The sequence below is a fragment of the Schistocerca cancellata genome, chromosome 2 (genome assembly GCF_023864275.1).
Source record: "Schistocerca cancellata isolate TAMUIC-IGC-003103 chromosome 2, iqSchCanc2.1, whole genome shotgun sequence".
NCBI classification, from domain to species: domain Eukaryota; kingdom Metazoa; phylum Arthropoda; class Insecta; order Orthoptera; family Acrididae; genus Schistocerca; species Schistocerca cancellata.
The window spans coordinates 358,289,945-358,314,199 of record NC_064627.1 but is presented as its reverse complement, the minus strand read 5'-3'; the positions used below and the strand labels follow the sequence as shown (position 1 = coordinate 358,314,199).

Here is a 24,255-nt window from a genome sequence, read left to right as displayed (position 1 = left end):
GCTGTCAGGTGTGAATATTTCAGAACCATGTTTAATAAGACATGGTTGCCAAATACTAACAGCTGTTAAGTACAGAAGAGTGGAAAGATGGTTACAAGTACACCTCGGTGAAGATGAGTTTGGGTTCTGGAGAAATGTACACACTACTGACTCTAAGAGAGTAGAAACTTTTGAAATTTGGTGCTACCAAAGACTGCTGAGAATTAGGTGGGTAGATCAGTTAACTAATGGGGTGGAAATAAAGGTAAGGTGCTAGTTGACAATGATAAGGTTCAAATGGCTCTAAGCACCATGGGACTTAACAGCTGAGGTCATCACTCCCCTAGACTTAGAACTACTTAAACCTAACTAAGGACATCACACACATCCATGCACGAGGCAGGATTCGAACCTGCGACCGTAGCAGCAGCGCGGTTCCGGACTGAAGCGCCTAGAACCGCTCGGCCACAGCGGCCGGCTATGATAAGGCGTCGATTAATAGAACACGTAGTGAGGCATCAACGAATTGTCACTCCGGTGATGGAAGGAAGTGAAAGGGGTGGGGGGTAAAAATTGTAGAAGGATGCCAAAGTTTGGGCGTTGTATGCAGGTTCACATGACTGTAGACCGAAGTCGTTATACAGAGATTAATAGGATTGCACAGGATAGGCTTGTGTGGAGACCTGCATCAAATCTGTGTTCGGATTGAGGAGCACGGTAACAACAGGTTTTCAAATACCGTTCTAGGTGTCCTGATCTCACTGTGCTCTTGTCAAGCTGTTGCTCCGTCTCTAACGACGTCTAGTTAGGTAGAACGATATTATTAACCATTTTCGAAACTTTTTACGGTACAGACGAATGCTAGATCGTGACACACAATCAGTTAGAAATCAAGACGAAAATTTAACAACTGCGATTCACCTTGAAGGAAAGGTGAAAGATTTAACTGCAATGACGTCAGAGTCAGGACTGCAGTTGATTTCCAATATTGTAACGTACAACATGTACCACATGGTGTTTCATAAAGGGAGAACTCAGACACCTGCGAATTTTTCTGACACCATATTTCATGTTTTTTTGTCGACCATCCAATTGGTCGCATTGTGTTCGATCCACATCATTCACACGAGTCCGACAGTGTGGCACGAAACCTGCAATCGGCTACAATTAACGCTGTTGAAACAGCGTAACTTGAGCACAATGTGACTTGTTAGCGTCAAAACGTCATCAGAGAGAGAGAGAGAGAGAGAGGGAGAGAGAGAGAGAGAGAGAGAGAGAGAGAGAGAATGAGAATGAGAATTCATTGTAACGCTATTGAAGCATAAACAAGTGTTTTTAACGCAGCTCTGTAAAGCTTGAAAACAACACTTCGTAAATAACGCTTCCTATTTTTTCAGTTAAATATTTAATAATAACAGGGAGAACATCTGCTGAATGTGAGCAATTTATTCGGCGATGCTGTACGTTACGAAGTGTTTGACTGGAAATTTTTATAACACTTTATTCCTCTTTTTATGTTGTACAGAGTGCCGTCAAAGATTGTTCTTATATACTTGCCAGCTTCTATATTAGGTCCATAAAAATTTCTTCAGGTGTGTTCGTTCATTATCTACACCCACAACTACATCTCTACTGTCTTTCCCTGCTCCACTCGTGAATGGTGCATAGTGAGAACGACTGCTTAAACCTCCGTAAGAGCTCTAACTTGGACATGGTGCTCATTTCGCGGCACTTGTCGGTGAGGGAGTAATGCATTGGTGTGCCAAAATTGACGAAAGTGACTTTCGCTCCATGAAACTTGGACCGTTCATAGACAGAACTGCTGCAGTATAGTGAAGAAGGTAACTGAAAAAAATGCGCGGTGAGACGAAGAGAGATGACACTTCTATTCAAAGGCAATAATTACACTGAAGGTCCTGCAGTTCATTATTGTTTTGTGGACATTTCAAAATGTGAGACATGGTTGTTAACAGGGTTTGTGATCACCCAGAATGGCAGCGCACGCTCTGCAACGTGCTGCCACGTTGGCCTCATGGCTGATACGAATTTTTATGGTGGGCCGTTTCATTCGTCCACAAGCGCGCTGGATGGTCGTCGGTGCATTTGGAGGCGCTGCAGTGCGTCTCTCCAAAACCTCCCCACGAGCTCGGTAGGATTTAAGTAGGGAGAACGGGCAGACCGGTTCAGATGACCATCACAAATTGAGACGCATTCACTGTAATTATTGCCTTTCAATAAAAGTGTCATTTCTGTTCCTTTAATTGTGTACTTCTCTCAGATACCTTCTGTACTATACTGTAGCAGTTCTTTCCATGTATGGTCCAAGTTTCATTGAGCTATGTTGCTTGGAAGTGAAAAATCACGTGAAACTTACTTTCGACTTAAAGTTCTGCACAACAATGCGACCCTTCCAGGAAACTTCTGTCTCGGAATGTCAATGTCTTAGAGATGCATGACTCTTCTCTTCCATTGTCTCCCACTGGAACTAAAGTCCGTCTCTCTCTCTCTCTCTCTCTCTCTCTCTCTCTCTCTCTCTCTCTCTCCTCCCTCCCCTCCCCCCTCTCCCCCCTCCCCCCTCCCCCCCTATTAACCCCACCCAGTAAGGATCCCGGACTGATAGACAATCGTGGCGATTAAGGCAAAAAAGTAGTTACTTCTTCTCTAAATGAACTACATTTCCTTAACGTTATCAGTGACCAGATTATAAATCCACAGGGCTCGGGTTCGATCCCCGATCATTCCTGTCACTTGCCACTTCTTTTGCCCCCAGCAATGTCTGTTGATGTCAGAAATGCCAGAGTTGCGCCCTGGTTCGGAATCCACGCCAAACTGTGCGTTCCGCGATAAGTGGCTGAATAAGTCACTTCAGAGGTCGGAGGAAGACGACAGCAGTATCAACAGCATACTACCGCCAACAGCACCGTGACTAGTAAAATAGTGTGGACTCCAAAACTATCTTCATTAGTCACAGCTTTACGTTAACATTCTTCCAATTAATCTCAGCCTGGCATCTGTGTTTACTACAGTTTGTTTTATGTGGTAATTGTACTTTAGCTCTTGGTGGTTTCTCGCAGTTGTCCTAGCGTATATACTGTTTCCACTTGTTTGTAACCAATAGCAAAATCAGGAAGTAGTCGCTCTCTTCGCCCATTCGTGGGCAGTATCTTACCTTTATTTACGTTCAAGGTCAATTGTCAAGCCCTGCACCAAGCGCCATTCCCCAACAGATTTTCCTGACTTTCGGTCCAGTATTCTGGCGTTACAAATTTCCTACATTCATCAGCATCAGGTGCGAATAGCTTCCGAAGTTATCCACTTGCTCATTTACACATACGTCTATTGGAAAGATTAATGGCCCTCTAACACACTCTTGGGTTATTCACGAAATGAGTCTGGGCCGCTCAGTCTGAATGTTGTTCCTTACGAGGTTTACGTACCAAAGGCTGGAACGTTTTTAATTTTTCACTTGAGAATGTCTGCTCTAAACTTTGTCTATTGCCTTCTCGCAATGTAGCTTTACGGCTTTTAAATTTTCATTCTGACGAAGGCATCCTCAGAGGTAATAAAAAGGTTCTATTCAAACCTCTAAAACTGATGTAGACTATACCAGAGAATTATGGTGAATAATGCTTATTTATAAAAGTATATCACAACGGAAAGTGATCGTACGATATCCAGTTAAAGAAATAGATAGATAGCAAGCTTACCAAACGCAGTAAAGTGGTGTTGAGAGCGTTGCGAGAATTGTGGCAGAATTCCCAAACTAAACAGCCATCCAAGACACACGAAAAACTGAGACCATTTCGTGATCACAATACACGATAAATCAAGCAGCTCAAAATAGTTCAACATGACGATTTAGAAATCAACACACGAGAGATAACGAGTAGAAACTCATACTGTGCTGCACTGAAGCACATTCGGACCTCGTGAAAACTAAGTCTCCACAAAAGTTAAAATATTGTAGCGGCCGTTCACCGCCCAGAATCGATCACCCAATCGGCCAAAAAACGCACTATATAACCAGCACAGCTGCCTTTTTAAAGAGCACGCTAAAAACTGTGCTCTCTCGAGATCAAAAGTAAAAGTGTCCAAAATAGTTCCCTCGAGATCCTCACTCGAGAAGTATCAGTCTCCATTTGACTTCAGCAGTGTTCCACCACTGTCTGCTCCTGTATTGGCTGAAGGCCGTCCCTACCAAAATACATCTATCTTATGATCCAAAGACATGGTCTGGCTCAATTTCATCGCTTTCTTAACTATTACGACAATTTTTAAATAAACTAATGTTATAAACATTCGCTCACTGTTAAATAATGTACAGTAAATATAAATAACCGTTTCCTCATAAATAAACAAGCCACCATTTATGCGCAAGTACGCTCACATTAAATGACAACAGATTGTCGTTAAGTATTATGTAAAAACTCATTTATATCTGCTTGATAGAAACGTCTTTCGGTACTCTTTACAGTGGTGGTGTCAGTTAACAACCGCGATTGACCACTTTTAAATTATCACTGTTTTTAACATCAATTGTAACCAACATTTAAAAAAAAGTAACTGGCACCGAGCGAGATGGCCCAATGGTTAACTCACTGGACTCGCATTCGGGAGGACGACGGTTCAAATCCGCGTCCGGCCATCCTAAATTAGGTTTACCGTAGTGTCCCTAAGCTGGCTGCGGTGACCGAGTGGTCCTAGGCGCTTCATCCGGAACCGCGCGGCTGCTACGCTCGCAGGTTCGAATCCTGCTTCGGGCATGGATATGTGTGATGTCCTTAGGTTAGTTAGGTTTAAGTAGTCATAAGTTCTCGGGGACTGATGACCTCAGAAGTTAAGTCCCTTAGTGCTCAGAGCCATTTGATATTCCTAAATCGCATCAGGCAAATGCCGGGATGGTTCCTTTGAAAGGGTACGGCCGACTTCCTTCCGCTCCTTATCTAATCCGATGGGACTGATGACCTCGCTGTTTGATCCCGTCCCCCCCAAACCAAACGAAGTGACTGTCAAAATAATAAAATATTCCTTAAATAACTAGCGAAGTATGACAGGGTGTGAAGCATTCAAGCTACATTCAGTTTCTGTGTTATTGTGGAGAATAGGAGGTTCTGAAATATTTACATAATGAAAAAATACAAAAAACGTAGTAAATCAATAAACAGAATAGATACAGAAATGTAGCTTTCACGGTTCAAATGGATCTGATCACTATGGGACTTAACTTCTAAGGTCATCAGTGCCCTAGAACTTAAAACTACTTAAACCTAACTAACCTAAGGACATCACACACATCCATGCCCGAGGCAGGATTCGAACCTGCGACCGTAGCGGTCACTCGGTTCCAGACTGTAGAGCCTTTAACCGCTTGGCCACCCCGGCCGGCTAGCTTTCACGGATGATAGCTGTAGTGCAATGCTATCATCTGAAGTATCATTTGTTGAACTGCGTGGTTTAGATGATGTTAATTCTAAGGTTCATAATGAAAATGTTGTCATTGTAAAATAGAAACTTCTGTAGTTTTAAAGCTATTGAAAATATTGCTGTCTCGTTGGGCACACCTCATTTTTCTGAGATCGTAGATGTATTCAGTTTTGCTTTTTTATGTGACTGATTTACTCTCGAATTTCTGGAGTTATAAGATGCCATCTTTCTGCTTGTCTGGCACTGCCATTGCTGGTGCATCGCCAGTCCTCTTAAGTGATTGTCATCCCGAGCCACCGAACTGGGATTTACCAGTGCGGCCATTCGTTGACCCCTCTGCACCTGGGACCAGGTCGCGTTGGCTGGATTGGCTACTAACCACTTGACGCTACGTGATTGATGATTGGGGGGCAATGAAATTAGTCTCATGTCAACACAAGCAACAAAACGAGTCACGTGTCCACATGACTTTCATTCAGTAGGAATAACAAACACTTACGGTGAACCTAAGAATTATAAACAAACGTAACCAAAATGGTATTTTGAACATTTCATGTAATGCTGATAAGTTCTAGTTCTGTCTGGTTCCCCACGATTAATGTGATTACGAAGAGAAGTAAGAAATGAGCTCTCGCGTGGAAACAAATCGTTTCCAGACCCATGTAGATATAATCCATTTTATTCCTCTGTGTGTGAGGAATGTTTCCTGAAAGTTGGGCTGCACGTTTTTGTTACACCCAGCATAAACATATGTTCGTAGTGACTCTAAAGTTTGGCGTCAGCGATGTGGGCTGTGTTCGTGTGTTTTACGCCTTTCATGTGAGAAAAGGTAGTGAGTCTTATACTGACGTTGCTACGATGTTGGACACGAGACTTGAAAGTTGGAGGAGGCGCCCGGAGCTGGCTGGAGAGCGCGTCACCGTGGAGTGGTTTCCGTGCAGAGCAGTTGCCGCCTGGGCGCGCGGAGCGGCAGATTACGGCGCGGGGTGTAATACGGGCGCGCTCGTTAATTGGAAGCCGGCCGTGTGCTCAGCACGGCACAGCTCGGCTGCCGCTATTGATTCGACCCAGTGAGGCGGGCGCGCGCCACCTGATTTGCTGTACGTGCGGCGGTCAGCCGCTGCACAGTTTGCCCCTCCCCCCCCCCCTCGCCATCCTCCCCCCCCCCTCTCTCTCTCTCTCTCTCTCTCTCTCTCTCTCTCTCTCTCTCTCCCCCTCTCCCTCTCTCTAGGCCGTGGGTCTTTTAAAGAGAAAATTAATGGAAGTCAAAGTTCCCAAACACCACTGATTCTACATCTTTCTTCCGACTGCTACCTCCACGTCATTCTTATCCCCTTTTCTCCTTCTCCTCCCCCTACATCTACTCCGCAAGCCACCCAACGGCGTGTGACGGAGGTCACTTTACGTGCCTCTGTCACTACTTCCCTTTCCTGTTCCACTCGCTTATGGTTCGCGGGAAGAACGACTGCCGGAAAGCCTCCGTGCGCGCTCGAATCTCTCTACTTTTACATTCGTGATCTCTTCGGGAGGTATAAGTAAGGGGAAGCAATATATTCGATACTTCATCCAGAAACGCACCCTCTCGAAACCTGGTGAGCAAGCTACACCGCGATGCAGAGCGCCTCTCTTGCAGAGTCTGCCACTTGAGTTTGCTAAACATTTCCGTAACGCGCTATCACTCTTACCAAATAAACCTGTGACGAAACGCGCCGCTCTTCTTTGGATCTTCTCTATCTCCTCTGTCAACCCTGAAAGGTCTCTGTTGGATTCCTTTCATGTTAATTTCTTAAATCTGTTGTCATTTACGGCATAAATTCCTCTTCTAAATTTGCTGTGGCGTTTCTGACTATCTGGGAGAAGACTGAGTAGTGGAACGTGTTACTTTTACACATAAACAAGAACGATCGGTCACACTACTACACTTTAAAACACAGTTTATATGTAATTCATGTCACACAGTTTCATACGGAACCTACATCCGCTTTCTTTTATATACTGTATATGATAAGATACTGTCATCCCCCTTCCCTTCTGTGTGAGAGGATGAATGAGCAAATGTATTTCTAGTTGCATGCTTGAGGGTAGCAGACAAGCCTGTCTGCTAGAGAACAGTAGGACCAACGTCGGAACAGGTAGCTACGCTTTCTAAAAGCAGAGAGGTTTCTATCCTTAGTATGGTCCTGTCCGTCTCTTGTCATGTTGGTATAGGAAGCTGCCCCTCTGGCCACTTCCGTTTGTATTTGTGAGCCACCCTCAGAAAGGGACCAGGTCAGTCGGTCCGTGGCGAGCGTTTGAAGTGGTAAGATCTCCGGCTAAGCGCGTGTCTGCTAAGTCCGTAGGACAATGGATTTCTTAAGTTCAGCCTAACTGAAAATTTAATCACCCTTATTTCAGGTTTAGCTCTAAAATATCTAATGTTATCTTAAATTGCAGCGCAGTGTAATTCTCGTGTGAAGTTCAGAATATATTCCGGTAGTTGCTTTGTCACTACTTTGTGAGTAAAGTGGAACCACGTGTTGATCAGTAACTCTAACTAAGATCAACAATCTTAAATGCGAATGTGCGTGAGATTATAACTTCTCGTCTTGACAATATTTTTCAATATAGCAACTTTTCTTTATGTTCAACCCACGTGGGGTGTACTTTGTGAGACCAGTACCACGTGCTTATACAATTGTTTGACCCATCAGGTTAATAGTAAGACGTTAGCAACCAGTTCGAGGTTTTTCTTTTGTAAATTGCTTTTCGATCTAATTTATTTTAATTATCAAAATTATTGTGGAGTTACACTCTTTGTGTAAACCAAGTTGACCACGTGAAGCATGTGGTGTAATCATCAAAGTAGCCCTCAGCTATTCTTTTCGGGAAGATTTCACAGAGAGTTAGTATGAATTTAGTATACCAGTGTGTGGTAATTACATGACGGACAGGATTGTGCTACGAACGTAACTTCTTTGGGTGAAAATTGAATCAGTTGGTTGTTGTTAATTTCCTCTTGCATATGTCTCAACGTTCTTCGTGTGTTATTTTATGAATGCAGTGTTGTTTGCAGTCTCCCAATCTTGGCTCCATATTTGATGTGTTCCGTAAGATTACAAACTCACATTTTCTACAATCCTAAATAAGGCACCAGTTTATTTATGAATCAAATTTAATATGGTGAAATTTCAATGATCAATGTTAAAATAAATTTCCAAATATAAACTGATTTATTTCTTTTTATTTAAATTCTCTTTATATATACACTCCTAGAAATGGAAAAAAGAACACATTGACACCGGTGTGTCAGACCCACCATACTTGCTCCGGACACTGCGAGAGGGCTGTACAAGCAGCGACGCACGGATGCACGCCAAGACCGTAGGATCATACGCAGTGCCGTAGGGGACCGCACCGCCACTTCCCAGCAAATTAGGGACACTGTTGCTCCTGGGGTATCGGCGAGGACCATTCGCAACCGTCTCCATGAAGCTGGGCTACGGTCCCGCACACCGTTAGGCCGTCTTCCGCTCACGCCCCAACATCGTGCAGCCCGCCTCCAGTTGTGTCGCGGGAGGCGTGAATGGAGGGACGAATGGAGACGTGTCGTCTTCAACGATGAGAGTCGCTTCTGCCTTGGTGCCAATGATGGTCGTATGCGTGTTTGGCGCCGTGCAGGTGAGCGCCACAAACAGGACTGCATACGACCGAGGCACACAGGGCCAACACCCGGCATCATGGTGTGGGGAGCGATCTCCTACACTGGCCGTACACCACTGGTGATCGTCGAGGGGACACTGAATAGTGCACGGTACATCCAAACCGTCATCGAACCCATCGTTCTACCATTCCTAGACCGGCAAGGGAACTTGCTGTTCCAACAGGACAATGCACGTCCGCATGTATCCCGTGCCACCCAGCGTGCTCTAGAAGGTGTAAGTCAACTACCCTGGCCAGCAAGATCTCCGGATCTGTCCCCCATTGCGCATGTTTGGGACTGGATGAAGCGTCGTCTCACGCGGTCTGCACGTCCAGCACGAACGCTGGTCCAACTGAGGCGCCAGGTGGAAATGGCATGGCAAGCCGTTCCACAGGACTACATCCAGCATCTCTACGATCGTCTCCATGGGAGAATAACAGCCTGCATTGCTGCGAAAGGTGGATATATACTGTACTAGTGCCGACATTGTGCATGCTCTGTTGCCTGTGTCTATGTGCCTGTGGTTCTGTCAGTGTGATCATGTGATGTATCTGACCCCAGGAATGTGTCAATAAAGTTTCCCCTTCCTGGGACAATGAATTCACGGTGTTCTTATTTCAATTTCCAGGAGTATATATATATATATATATATATATATATATATATATATATATATATATATATATATACTGAAGCGCCTAGAACCGCTCGGCCACAAAGGTCGGCAACAGAAGCACTACGAGAGCAGATTAAAATAATAATTGAGACTGAATAACAATACAAAACGGTCATAATGTAAAATATTAATTATGAATAACAATAACAACACTCAACAACCACTCAAATTGTCATAAAAATAAAGTAATTAAAAAGTCTGAAATGATGAGGTGTTTCCAAAAGCTGCACAGGTGTACGAAGGTGCTTTATTCGCAACCACCTGTTTCCCGTCAGGATAAACACATCTTCAGGCTTACAATTTTTACGTTTCCATAGTGTAGATCGATAATTAAGGAGTCGCAGCTTTAGGGAAGTTATCCACGTTAAGAATCAAACCAGAATGGTGAGTCGTCTTAATAAAATTGAGTCTACCCAAAGATACTGACTAAAATGAACAAAGGATGGCCCATATAATATTTTACAATATACGGTAGGTAAAAGCTATATAAAACCAATGAAGAAAAATTTAAAATCCCATGTAATGTGCGTATTAAAATATTAATACTTCTTACATGCACTTTTACTTTAAGTAACTGAATAAAGGAATAAGTGAAGTTATTTAGTCTTAGTTTTAATGATCGTCGGCGTTGAATACGCAGGAGATAACATTACATCGCACAAAAGGAAGAGAACCGATTGCTTAGGTATGAAAGACATACCACCGCTGAAACAGTTCGGGGAAATAATGGCAAATCTGTAACAGGATGGTGCAGCGAGGTGTTCACTATACTCCGACTGACTGCATCTTCTGATTTGAAAGCAACAGGATTTAAGATGAAGTTGCAAATCGGACTGCATACAGGAGTTCGGCAGGTCGAGATTCAACAGCTCATCTTCGTTATAATCGACTGGTTATCTGCAGAAGATTTCTGCCATATTTTAGTTACAATAATCGAAACTAAGAATAAACTACTCACGTGGAAATAACCGCATCAACTCTTGTTAAAACATATCGTAGATACATTTTTTTTAAGGATGAAAGACGACACCCTAGACGTGCGTCACCTACACACAGGAAAGAAGTAACCTTACAACAGAGAAGCCATTCATACGATTTAAGGATCTTAAATCCCAAGTGACAAGCAGACGGCTTAAAGTTGACACGAAAATAGAGAAAAATATATTAGGGACACTTCGACACGGGAAGGGGAGTGGGGACGAGCCCGAAGAAAAGACAAAACATGCGATAAATGTCGTGACCTAGATTATACAAATTATACAAAAAATATATTAGGGACACTTCGACACGGGAGGGGGACTGGGGACGAGCCCGAAGAAAAGACAAAACATTCGATAAATGTCGTGACCTAGATTATACAAATTACCTTTCACAAAACACGTTACTCAGAATTGGATTATTTTAAGCACAATGCAATCTGTCATCCGATGTTGTGAAGTGGTCGTTAGTACCGAACTTCACTACAGACTCGGAAGACGTGCAGTGTGGATGGAGTAAATAACAGTGCACTATATCGTTCAATTCGATGTGCACAGTGAAACATCATCATCATCTCAAGTGGACAAAATAGTAGTCCGCGCTACGGTACCAAAGCCGTTACCGCAGGCAGCTTGACAACTCGCTGACACGGCCTCTGCCGCCCACATCACGTAATCTGGGAGTAAGCTGAGCTGGCAGCCGGAGCCTTTTCGACCGTCATAACTGGGAGTAATCAGCCGGGATTGGCGCCCGAGCTGCCGGTAATCGCTTTTCGTGAAACGCCATCCAGGGATTGATGGTCGTCCATCCCTTGCTGCCAACGGCCCGTCCACCGCGAAGGCGTCACTCCGATCTATCCCAGCCGTACAGCACACGGCCTGCACTAATACCTGAGCGCCAGTGTAGAGAAGCGACGTGCTGAGCGACTTTGGCAACAACGTGCCTAACTGCTCCCGGATGCTGGGCTAGAAGCTTACTGTACGGTTTTGTTATAAATAGTCTCTCACCAAAACAGACAGCACAGTGATGAACACTCACCACGTATGTGGGAGTATTGTTTCTTTAGCCATCGGTATTCCAAACGGTTTTATGTTGCCTTCCAATTTTATTGTGTCTCAAACTAATTTTGTGCCTTGTACTAATCTTTCTGTGCCTTGTGCTTATCTTTCTGTGCTTTGTGCTTATCTTTCTGTGCTTTGTACTAACCTTTCCCGCTCTTCTTCTAACCTCATTCTCTCTTCAACTAATTATTCCATCCCTTTGTCTTACTTTTCCCTCTCTTCACATGACTTCCCTCTCTTCACCTAGCATTTCCCTCTCTTCGCCTAGCATTTCCCTCTCTTCGCCTAGCATTTCCCTCTCTTCGCCTAGCATTTCCCTCTCTTCGCCTAGCATTTCCCTCTCTTCGCCCGACTGTTTCCCCTCTCTTCGCCCGACTCTTTCCCCTCTCTTCGCCCGACTCTTTCCCCTCTCTTCGCCCGACTCTTTCCCCTCTCTTCGCCCGACTCTTCCCCCTCTCTTCACCCGACTCTTTCCCCTCTCTTCGCCCGACTCTTTCCCCTCTCTTCGCCCGACTCTTTCCCCTCTCTTCGCCCCACTCTTTCCCCTCTCTTCGCCCGACTCTTTCCCCTCTCTTCGCCCGACTCTTTCCCCTCTCTTCGCCCCGACTGTTTCCCCTCTCTTCGCCCCGACTGTTTCCCCTCTTTTTACCCCGACTGTTTCCCCTCTCTTTGCCCATGTTCCAAGATGGAAATAGTTGGAAAGTGACTTATAATGAATTCCATGACAGTATATTACCAAACTGATACTTAAGTGTTTGCATACCTGTAGGGAATGTAATTAAAATTTCAGTCTTACGTTAGCTTATTTTCAACACAAAGAAGAGCAAGTCCCAGAAATCGAGAATTGTGCAAGTACCTGGTGTCTATAGGGTGTGTCTAACGTCAGTTCAAGTTCTCAGGTTTAAATAACAACGAGCTATGCTCAGAGGATGTGCATGAGCAGCTGTGTCCCCATCTTTCAAATTTCGATAAAGGTCGAATTATTGGCATGAGGGGGCACTGGAGAACCACACCAGCAGATCATAACAGTTGGCTGTACTGCAACGACTGCAGCATGAGTGGTGAATGTATGAACGCACACATGGATCCTTTCAGAGAAAGTACGCCCTGATACAATCAAAAGATTGTCTGACTGACTCTGTCAACAGATGGATACAAAAATCGAAGTCTGGAAAGATGTTACAGACAGTGTGTCCCCTCTAATCATTGGAACATACTACTGTAAACAGGTTTTTGATCATTATTTGTCATGTTTAATTTAACAGGGGCAACATACTACGGACAACAGAAACTTGTATGGTAGAGAGCCAGAGTTAACAAGACATTATGGGCATTCTATAGTGTTCAGCGATGAGTCTCGCTTCTGTCTGTGACGGGCACTTCGATTCCAATGTGCCTAGAGATGACCTGATGAAAGGTCGCAGGAAGCAGCGATGGTGCCCATACCTCTTCTAATCCTGGATTCATGGTATGTGGAGCTACTGGATATGACAACTTAACTTATTTGGTAATTCTTGTTGAGCAGCCAAATGCTCTCCAGAATTTAGCAAAAACGGGGCAGGCAACCTAATATCATGTTCCAGCGTCATAATGCAAGACGCCACACTAAATTGCACACCATAAACAACGCCTGGAGTAGCAGACTGATCCTTAACTGGCCTGCCTAATCTCCTGATTTATTACCCATGGAACATGTTTGGCATGTTATGAGATGACTTACAGCTAGAAACCCTTTCAAAATTGCGCAGCATGTGTTTCAGACATTGCAAGAAATTCCTCAAGATGACATTTGGAGGCTGTCTGTCTTCCATGACACAACGGATACGTTAGTGTATTCCAGACCTTGGAGTTCAGAGCTCATATTGATGATTGCTATGACTTCCACTTGGGTGACAGTGGAGATGCTCATCATATAACAAGCATTACACAATCAAACTAAGTTCGATAACAGTCAGGTTGGTGCTTCATGGAATAGCACTTCCCATTTCCATCAGAGTATCTTGTGCTAATCTTTTAATCTCTACGTGACTATTGCACCCAATATCCTCCATAATTTGTTTCACCTCCATGATCCTAGAAGGTGCTAATTCTAAGTCTAGGGGACTGATGACCTCAGATGTTGACTCCCATTGTGCTTAGAGCCATTTGAACCATCTAAAGATCATTAGTGTCAAAACTTCCTTCGACCCTTGGTGGGGAAACCATTGCACATGTGATATTTTTGTCACATTAAAAAACTGTGTCTTTTTGTCTCCTCTAAACACTCTAATATTTTGAATACATTGGTTTTTGCATCCTGTGTTACTGAAAGACCGTATTTTTTGAGCATGTTATACTGCATATAACAGTGTGTATAGTAAACAATATAATCAGAACTTAATAGTGACTGTGTAAAATTTTGGACAACGTGAAGTTTTAGTGAAATTATGCCATGTAGTAATTCACATAAGGCATGTATTTCGTCAATTTACTTCACATTAGTTATCACTTAAGTATATGCCCAGACAAGGACGCAATGGCTGTAAAAATACAAATTCTGACATATTTCAATTGTTTGGAAGTACTAGTTTGTGGTTACTTCATTTTATATACTTTCGAATGTGACGTCATTTCTGTGACTAGGAGCTTGATGATAGTCTGTGACTGAAAATGAGTTTCGATGTTAATACAGCATTGGATAAATTTGTAGAAGCTATGGGGCTCCATCTATAAAAAATGCTTTATTATTTCGATCTTAGTGGTGGAAGACAACGACCGTTGGAGTTGGAAGTGGGGTGTGAAGGAGATGACACCTAAAAATGAGCGGAAGCGAAGTGTAACAGCGTCTAACTCATAGATTTCGGTGTTTATTTGATAGGTGACCGCTGAAATAACATTTAACTTACTGTAACGTGAGAAAGGGTGGAAATGGCTGAAATGTAAACATTTGTGGAAATAACTGACATCAGCGTCAAATCAATAATTTTCCCTCGCCACTAGTTTGGTTGGTTGGTTGATTCGTGGGAAAGGACTAAACAGAGATGTCATCGGTCCCATTGGATGAAGGAAGGATGGGGAAGGATGTCGGCTGCGTCCTTTCAAAGGAGCTATCCCGGAATTTGCATGAAGCGATTTAAGGAATTCACGGAAAACTTAGATCAGGATGGCCGGACGCCGGTTTGAATCTTCGTCCTCCCGAATGCGAGTCCAGTGTGATAGCCACTGTGCCACCTCGCTCCCTGGCACTAGCTTCATTGGTGAGAGTTGCAATGACTTGTGACCCCTACGAATAGTTAAAAGGTTGCGAATATAAACAGCAGCGCCATCTTGTAAGTTCTGCTGTGTGGATTTGAAAATGTTTGTATTTCTGAACAAGGAGGAGCAACTAAACGTACTGTATATAATAAAATTTCCTTTGAATTAAAATTACAATGAATTTGTAAAAGATTTTACTTTTTTATTTGTCTCCCATATCTGTACTTCAAAACCATTCTCCATAAAGTTTTTTTCTACGGTATAGTAAATTACATTTCTCTCCTAATATAACATTGATGTAAACAAGTAATCAAAGCAATAATCTAGTTTATAACGGAAGGACCCATTCGTAATTTTCGTCGTCTTGTTTTAAATGTTAAGAAATATAACATTCTGCACTTCTCAAAACGAGATGTATCTCATTAGTGTCATATCACTACAAAGTCACTGAATCCCAAAGTTACAACCGGTTAACTCACATAAATATATGGGTGTAACAATTTCTAGGGTAACTAAATGGAACGATCACATAGACTCAGTTGTAGGTAAAGCAGGTGACCGACTTCGGTGCATTGGCGGGATACTAGTAAAATGCAATCAGTGTGCAAACGAAATTTCTTAGAAACCACTCGTGCCTTCCAACCTAGACTATTGCTGAAATGCGTTGAACCGATATCAAATGGAACTAACAGAGGATACTGAACGTATGCAAAGAAGACCAACATGTTTATTTGACCCCTTGGGAGAGTGTCACCGATTTACTCAAAACTTGAACTGGCAGGTGCTTGAAGATAGACAGAAACTAACCGGTAAAAGCCTACTTATAAAGATTCAAGAACCGGCTTTGCCTGAAGAATCTAGGGGTACACAACGACCCCCAACGTATCGCTCCTGTATGGATCGTAAAGATAACATTAGACTAATTACAACCTGCACAGATACCTTTAAGCAATAACTCTTCCCGCGCTCCATAAATGAATGGAACAGAAAGAAGACCTAATACGATTTTGTAGTTCCTTTGTTGTTCGGAAGCACGATGCAATATTCCTTCGAACACGCACGCACATCCGAAGAAACAGGGAATCCAGCGACTACAGACGTTGTTAAATACATGAAATGTATTCGGAGTTGCGAATATGGAAATGTGGGTAACCATCAACTGTATAATTAAATAATGATAAACAAAATTTTCTGCTGGATCGGGACTCGAACCCTGATTTCGCGCTTAGTGCTTTATCATTGGGCTATCCGAGCACGGCTCACGGCTAGACGCAAACTTCCATACGTTGTTAATCACGTCTCTCCAACCGGTACTCGTAAATTCCTCATGTATGTAAACTAGTACGAGGGTGAGTCAATGAAAATCTTAATTTTTTGAAATATTATTTATTTTGCAGAAGTGGTACAAAGCTGTATCACTTTTCAACGTAATCTCCCCCACGCTCAATGCAAGTCCTCTAGCGCTTACAAAGTGCATAAATTCCTTTAGAAAAAAATTCTTTTGATATCCGCGCAACCACTCATGCAGTCGTTGTGCTTGACCCGGACGAGGAGCATCTTCCACTGAAGCCACACCTTTGCGAACTTCCTACTCCATTCGTAGACTTGCTGCTGTGAGAAACATGCATCAACGTACTGAACCTTCATTCGTCTATGAATTCCAATAGGTTTCACACCTTCACTACGCAAAAACCGAATAACAGAACACTGTTCTTCCCTGGTGCAAGTCGCAAGTGGGGCGACCATCTTTATACTGGTACCGCGACGGTATGTGTGTATCTGCACTATGCTGCCACCTACAGGCCATTCTGCACTCTGTTTGTAGCACGCTTACCAACTTACAGGATAACGGCGAGAAATGTCGATTTGTTATTACAAATTTAAGGTTTTCATTTGACTCACCCTCATACATCTTTTATGTATATTCTTGAACAGTTGACATTTTAAATGAAAGTCGCTTGCCTTGTGTTGGGGGATAAAGTCAGTCGTGCTGTGATAGCTTAATGGTAAGGTGACCCATCGCGATAAGCGGGAAATCCGGGTTCGAGTCCCGGTCCGCCACAAAGGTTCATTGTTATTATGCCATTAGACACCTGATGATTGCCCATATTCGCAACTGCAATACATTTCATGCCAAAGCCGTAATGTTTAGTTCAGTGGGAAGTTCCCTTTGCCATGCACTTCACACGATTTGAAGAGTATAGATGGAGATGTAGGTGTGGACTGGTGTCAACCGTTTAAGCACGTGCACTTATTGAACTGCGTGTGGCTCTGTCTCGTGGGTGAGTGTTGCTGACGCTGGCCCGTTGTGTTGTGTTGCAGGCCACCGGGCGCACACGGTGTTCGTGGGCGTGCACCTGCCGGGCCGCCGACACTCGCACCACCGCCGCCATTCGCACCACAGACACCACCGCTCCAGCGACAAGGACTCCGGAGCCTCTGGGGACGATGAGCGGCCCAGTGAGTGCCACGCCAACGCCGCCCCCCCCCTCTCCTCAACTCTTCTCTCCCACTGCGCCTTTTTACGTCACGCCGCGCACACCCAGATGATCGCTACTCCCGAGCGACGTCCACTGCTAGCAAACTGCTCTGCATATCCGGGCACAGCGATTCCATCTGATGGCTCGAGAGAGATGCGCGAGCATACTTTCTAGCAGCACTGGTGATGGGGAGGACGTCGATCTACTGTTACATAGAAGACATCTTTATAATACAGGGTGGTCGGAAATTCCCGTTACATACTTCTAGGACTTGTAGAGGGGTGTGAGTACATCGTATTTTGAATAGGAACCCATGTCCGGAAACGTCATCCAACGAGATTACAGAGTGTGGAAGTTATAGGCGCGGGCGTCTGTAAATGTACGTACACACGGAGTGATTCCGTGATGATGTTACAGACTTTCAAGGATGATGGAGAACGACAAATGTATTAATTTGAAGTGAGGATCGAGTCGAAAGTTATGAACGAAAACCGTTCTGATACCTCTGACAGTTGAATAAATGTACCGCTTCTTGTGTTGCGAAGAGTGTAGGGCTGGTAACTTTCAGTGGTGGTAGTGTGGACTAAAACGAGACAAAATGTCCAACAAACGTGGGCTCTAAAGTACCTACCTTAACAGCTATGAACGAACACTTGTTCAGTAAAGGACATGTGTTTAACATTAGCGAAGATGAAGGAATGGTCATAGCTCCTCAGGTATGCAGTTTAGAGCCCCCGTTTATTGGACATTTTGTCTCGTTTTTGTCCACACTACCACCACTGAAAGTTACCAGCCCTACACTCTTCGCAACACAAGAACCGGTACACGTTTCCAACTGTCAGAGGTATCAGAACGGTTTTCGTTTATAACTTTCTTCTCGTTCGTTAATGGTACAGGGATCCTTACTTCAAATTAATACATTTATCGTTCTCCATCATCCTAGAAAGTCTGAACATCATCATGGAATCACTTTGTGTATACGTACATTTACAGACGCCCGCGCCTATAACTTTGACGCTCTGTAATCTAGTTCTATAACGTTTCCGGACATGGGTTGCTAATCAAAATACGATGTACTCACCCCCCTTTACAAGTCCTGGAAGTCTGTAACGGAAATTTCCGACCACCCTGTATGACGAAATACAACAACCAGTCACTACTTACATAGCTTTGCCAAGACAGCTTTCGGGCATTCGCCTATCTTCAGTTGACGAATTACACTGATATCTTAAGATGATTGTTTTTCTTATTACAGAATATTATTCGCCCAGATCGCATAAAAATACACAGTGATTACTAGTTCTAGCAAAATTAAATCGCCATCTACAGAACATTTGTATAGAAACTTTTTTTTTAATTTTTGTAGGGTCAGTCCATTTTGTCGACTGTTCGCACCAATTGGACACAATTGTAATGTACATAAAATGCACATAAATTCGAAGTAAACGTGCCTTATAGAGACGATATTCCACACTACCGTCTCTCGGCATACACTAAGAATAGCTGTGCGAACAGTGCACAATAGTCACAAATAAAATACGTAATTTTTCCTTTATGTACACTATAGTAGTGTCCAATTAGCGTGAACACTAGACGAAATAGACTCGCCTTTTAAAACAAAAAAATTCTTTATAAATGAATTTAAGATGGCGGTCTAATTTCGCTGAAACTAGTAATCATTATGTATTCCTATACGATCTGGTCGAAAAACTTCTGTAATACGAAAAACAACCATGTTTAGGTTCTGACATCACCTACAACTGACAGTCTTAGGTAATCATCATTTATATCTTAGTCGGTACAACGCTTTTATCGACCGCGTTTCCAATAGTGCAGCTGCCTTTTGTTCTGTTGCGTTGCATAAATAGTTTTAGTTTCACTGATGTACTCTACTCGATGCATCAGTGAAACTGAAAGAATTATGGATACTCAGATACTCCTATAAGGCAAACAACTGCTCTCTTCGATGCCCAAACATGTTCCAGATTATTATAGCAGATTCACATTTCTGCTAGTAACTCCTTATAATTAGTGCTAAGAATAGAGCATAGTATGCATCTCATGTGCCTCCTAGCAGTTTGTAAATGTTGTGGATCTGATTTAACATACATTTTTAAAGATTAAAGAAATAATTGGCACACAAATAGTGAATCAGGCATTTTTGTATTTTCATATGTTAACTGTAAAATGTGCCTGTAAGTCAGTACAGCAATGTTAGTAATTGAACTTGTATTTTATTTTATTCGTATGTAGCTTTAAATTTTATTAGAAACCCTAATTGCTTTATTATGAAGGTTTTATATTACGTTGTTCATGAAGAGGGCGCCACACAGCCAAGAGATGTGCATTCTGCAAAGCCTACCTTCCTTACACAGTACTCTTTAACGAACTGTGACAAGAGCCTGAACAACACATGTAGGTGGACTAGAGCATATAAAACAACTCCCAAATTTTGCAATGTAATTTATTGTACGAGCGATACAGGCTATGCCATGAGTTGTAATTTTTATATCATTCTCTGATTATGTACGTCTTGTATTCTTAGCACTGATAATGGCTAATTTGTAGCCGGAATCTGGATCTGCTATAATAAAGATAGAACGGAAAGGACGACTGATGGCTGCTGTATAACATTTTGAAAGTTATATCCCAGTCGTAGGCGGCATTCCACTTTTCTAACGGAAGGTAATTTGATCAAATTATTAGTTTCTTCATGTTTAGAGTGCGCAGCTGCTCCTTAGTTGCACAGTCAATTAATGAATAACTACTCCAGTTGCTAAAAAGTTCATTATTCAAGTACGTGATCTATGTTGACCTTCACGTCCAGGCCATGTTCAAGTGGATCTGAAAATTGTGATGTGATGAAGCATCGTCAAATGAAAAAATATATTTTTTAAGTTTCAATGTTTTGTTGATACAGGACCAGCAAACTTTTCAGTATTTCATGAACCGTTTATTAACATATCCGTCACAGTTGCAGTACATATGTTTGACGCCTAGTTTCGAACCAGCTGGTTCATCCTCGAACCTGATCTACTGAGGCTCCACTGAATGTTCCTGATCTTAATGACAATCATCTAAATTAGCAAGAAATGTTTTATAAATAGATCGCAAAACACTGTAACAATCAACACGTACCTACTTAGCAAGTAGTTTGATTCTCACTTGCTAAGTAGGCACATGTTGATTGAGACAGTCGTCTGAGATCACTTTATAGAGCATGTATTGCTGTTTTGATGGTTGTTATTAAGATCAGGCACATTCAGGGGAGCCTCAGTAGGTCAGGCTTGAGGATGAACCGGCCGGCCACAGTGGCCGAGCGGTTCTAGGCGCTTCAGTCTGGAAACGCGCGACCGCTATGGTCGCAGGTTCGAATCCTGCCTCGGACATGGATGTGTGTGATGTCCTTAGGTTAGTTAGGTTTAAGTAGTTCTAAGTTCTAGGGGACTGATGACCTCAGATGTTAAGTCCCATAGTGCTCAGAGCCATTTGAACCATTTTTTTTTTTTTTTTTTTTTTTGAGAATGAACCAGCTGTTTCAAAACTAGTCGCCAAACATATGTACTGCAACTGTAACGGATTCGTTAATAAACGCTTCATGAAAAAATCTGATTTCGATTTGATGTTGCTTCACCATATGGTTCAAATGGCTTTAAGCACTATGGGACTTAATTTCTGAGGTCATCAGTCCTCTAGAACTTAGAACTACTTAAACCTAACTAACCTAAGGACATCACACACATCCATGCCCGAGGCAGGATTCGAACCTGCGACCGTAGCGGTCGCGCGGTTCCAGACTGTAGTGCCTAGAACCGCTCGGCCACTCCGGCCGGCGTTTCACTATAGCACAACTTTCATATTCACTTGAAAATGGCCTGGGACTGAAGGCCGAAGCCGATCGTGGACTTGAATAAAGAACTTACTAGAAACAGGAGCGGCTGTTCAGACTATCTGATAAGAAGTGTAGCAGTCAGATAAGAATTAAAACTTAAAACCATAAACGAATAGACCAAGGAATACAAAAATAAATGGAAAGAACATATCAACAGGATCAATAAAAAAACAGGATGCCTAAAACAGCAGTGAATTATCGACCAATAGAGTAAAAGGATAACGATGATAGATGTGGAGAGATCAAATAGTAACCGACCACAGACAATAAAGCGCTAACCAAGAGAAAGACAAATCCCTAACACTTGAAGAAAGGAGGACGACATGTTACAGCATTTTTGTGCGAGAATATGTGGGTACTTTTATGCAGTTCTGTAAAACGCAAACATGTTTTATGTAATAATACTTGGGATGAAATTGCACCTAAAAGCAGTACAAAATAATAATCATAACGGGCATATGGTGTTTGAGATCTAAGTTCATGACAAGAATTATTGCTTAAACATGTTTGCATTTTAGAGAATTATATAAAAGTACATACTGATGATGGACGAATGTGCTGAAAGTTGTTTGGCATTAAGCAGCTCAGTTGTTTGTATAACGTTTCATTGCAGACAACCGCCTGCGGCATAGACGTTGAGAGGCACCCACATGCCTTGCTCATACTGTGGCATCAAGCAGTCAGGCCTGCAAGATGAGTCGTCTGCCAAGCGAGTGGATTCATTTTTTATTTATCAAGTAACATGAACTCTAGTACTCACAATTAAGTTAAAAGTTATCCTCCTGCTTGGATATAACGCAACGGAAACGCACATCTGACTATTAGTAATTTACACAACACTGACTGTTCACTACGCACTGGCAATACCACATTTTCTTTCTTATTTAACGGCTCTTATCAGCACGTGGCCATCGCACTGAATATGAATGGCGCACACATTATAAATTCTGGATATCATGACAACATACAATTCGAAGGAAAAGGCCACCAATCTTTTTCTTGTCACTATCTTATTTATTCCGATAAATTCTATAACCTAAACACACAAATTCTATAACCTACAACAATAACACATGAAAAATTCCGCCCAGTGGGCATGGCTTTACATTGGTGATTCTCTATCTTATGGTCTCGTAATTATTTAATGCTACAGTGCACTTTCTGGATAGGATGGTGGATCTTTTTTTTATATCTCACACTTCGACTCTCACAACCATCATCACGAAACTTTCCACCAGACCGAGCAGTACAAAAGGAACATGCATAACCCACTACCTCTGAAACTACCTTGCTACTCTCCCATGCAAACGACACATACTTAAATTACATGACATACACCACACTGCAACATGGAATACGACATAAAGAATAGTCACAACATTATAATAACATCACTTTCAGCTTTCCCACTTCAATTAGTATTCATCCCAGTTCCACACGACACTGCCCCACTTCGTAACTTTTCTTTCCTACTACGAACTCTGGACGTTATATGCACGTCTTCCTGTGCAATGCAAGCCAAGTGGCGTTGCTGGATAGACGGCTGACTCACCTTGCTTCTCTCTCAGAGTATTATAGTTTGAATCAAGTGTCACACGGAAACACAACACGCAAAGTAATATTAAGAATATATTCATCACACACGCGAGTCCTCAACTGATACCATGGACGAGTACTTCTCTTTATCCTTTGTCTCATACACAGATTGAGACTCGCACAGTACTCACCATGTGGAAGTACTCGTCTCTAATTTCAAGTCCTGCACACGCCATTTCTTAAATATTTCCAACTTATAGTACACACGCTAGTAATTCAGCTTAACTTAAGCACTCGGAAGTATTTCAACTTATTCCTATACGTGGTTTCATTGTGACCGTTGGTCACTTCCGAAGATTACTATGATCCCATTAATATTACCTGCCTGACATTTAATTCTCCCCAGAAAAGTTCCTGAAATAGAGAAATTATTATTCTAAACTACTCTTAAGTATTTCACATGCGTACCATGTCTCCACTCTTTTGTCCTTACGGAGCGCGCCTAAGACAGGTCTTACCAACACTAGATCCAGCGGCAGAGTGCCGTTCTTCAGGTCATCTCGTACCTCTGTCGAGGTGGGGGAAGACCATGCTACCGTATTGGTCAGCCACATTTCAGGCGCTCAAAGCTCCGGTAAGTTTCATCTCTTTGGTTCCACCAAAGGTGGCCAAAGGATCGTCTCAAAGATGATCATATATTCACATTCACTATCTGCGGTTAGCAGTCGACCATACATTCGTTCATTTCACAGATCTCACCAAACTGGATGTAGGGATTTATTTTGTGGGAGTGCACATGTGATCAATTAAATAAATAAATTGTCATTCTTTCCTACACTGGTATCCGGCTTCGCTGTATTAATTGAAATTGAGTTATTATTAGAAAAAATATGTTGTTCTGACAAGAATAATGAAGTATGTTGTACCTATTTTCAATGTCGGGCTTAATTGTACCCTTTCAACGTTGATGGTTCTACCTTGAGGAACAATACACAGTGGTGTCTGATGTATCCACGATATAGTCCGCTGAAAGGTAGCACCATGTCATCCTTGTTACAGTAAAATCACTGCATTGGCAAAAACTTTTAATGTGTGATGAAAGTAATCGATTTATCATATGTGCTGTAATTTGTGTCGATTATATCATGATTCAGTCGCGATTTTGAAGCGTTTCGGTCTAGAAGTTGCAATTTTGCGTGATACTGGAATCCAGCGGCCTCTGCCAGTTGTCGTCTCTTACAAACAGGAAACAGCTGCGTAATACGACAACAGACGGCTATTTGCTGAGGGCGACAGCGCTTTCGGAAACCTGCTAA

The 24,255-nt window shown here is 42.6% G+C and overlaps 1 protein-coding gene across 9 annotated transcripts in view; it reads left to right on the top strand.

Moving 5' to 3' along the window:
* Positions 1-24,255, top strand: part of LOC126161747 (sodium bicarbonate cotransporter 3) — a 1,146,839-nt gene that overhangs the window by 818,142 nt on the left and 304,442 nt on the right. For all 9 annotated transcript variants that reach the window (XM_049917795.1, XM_049917789.1, XM_049917788.1 and 6 more), the window contains one exon: positions 17,354-17,491. In XM_049917795.1, the coding sequence (XP_049773752.1) occupies positions 17,354-17,491 (138 nt within the window). The remainder of the gene's footprint in view (positions 1-17,353; positions 17,492-24,255) is intronic.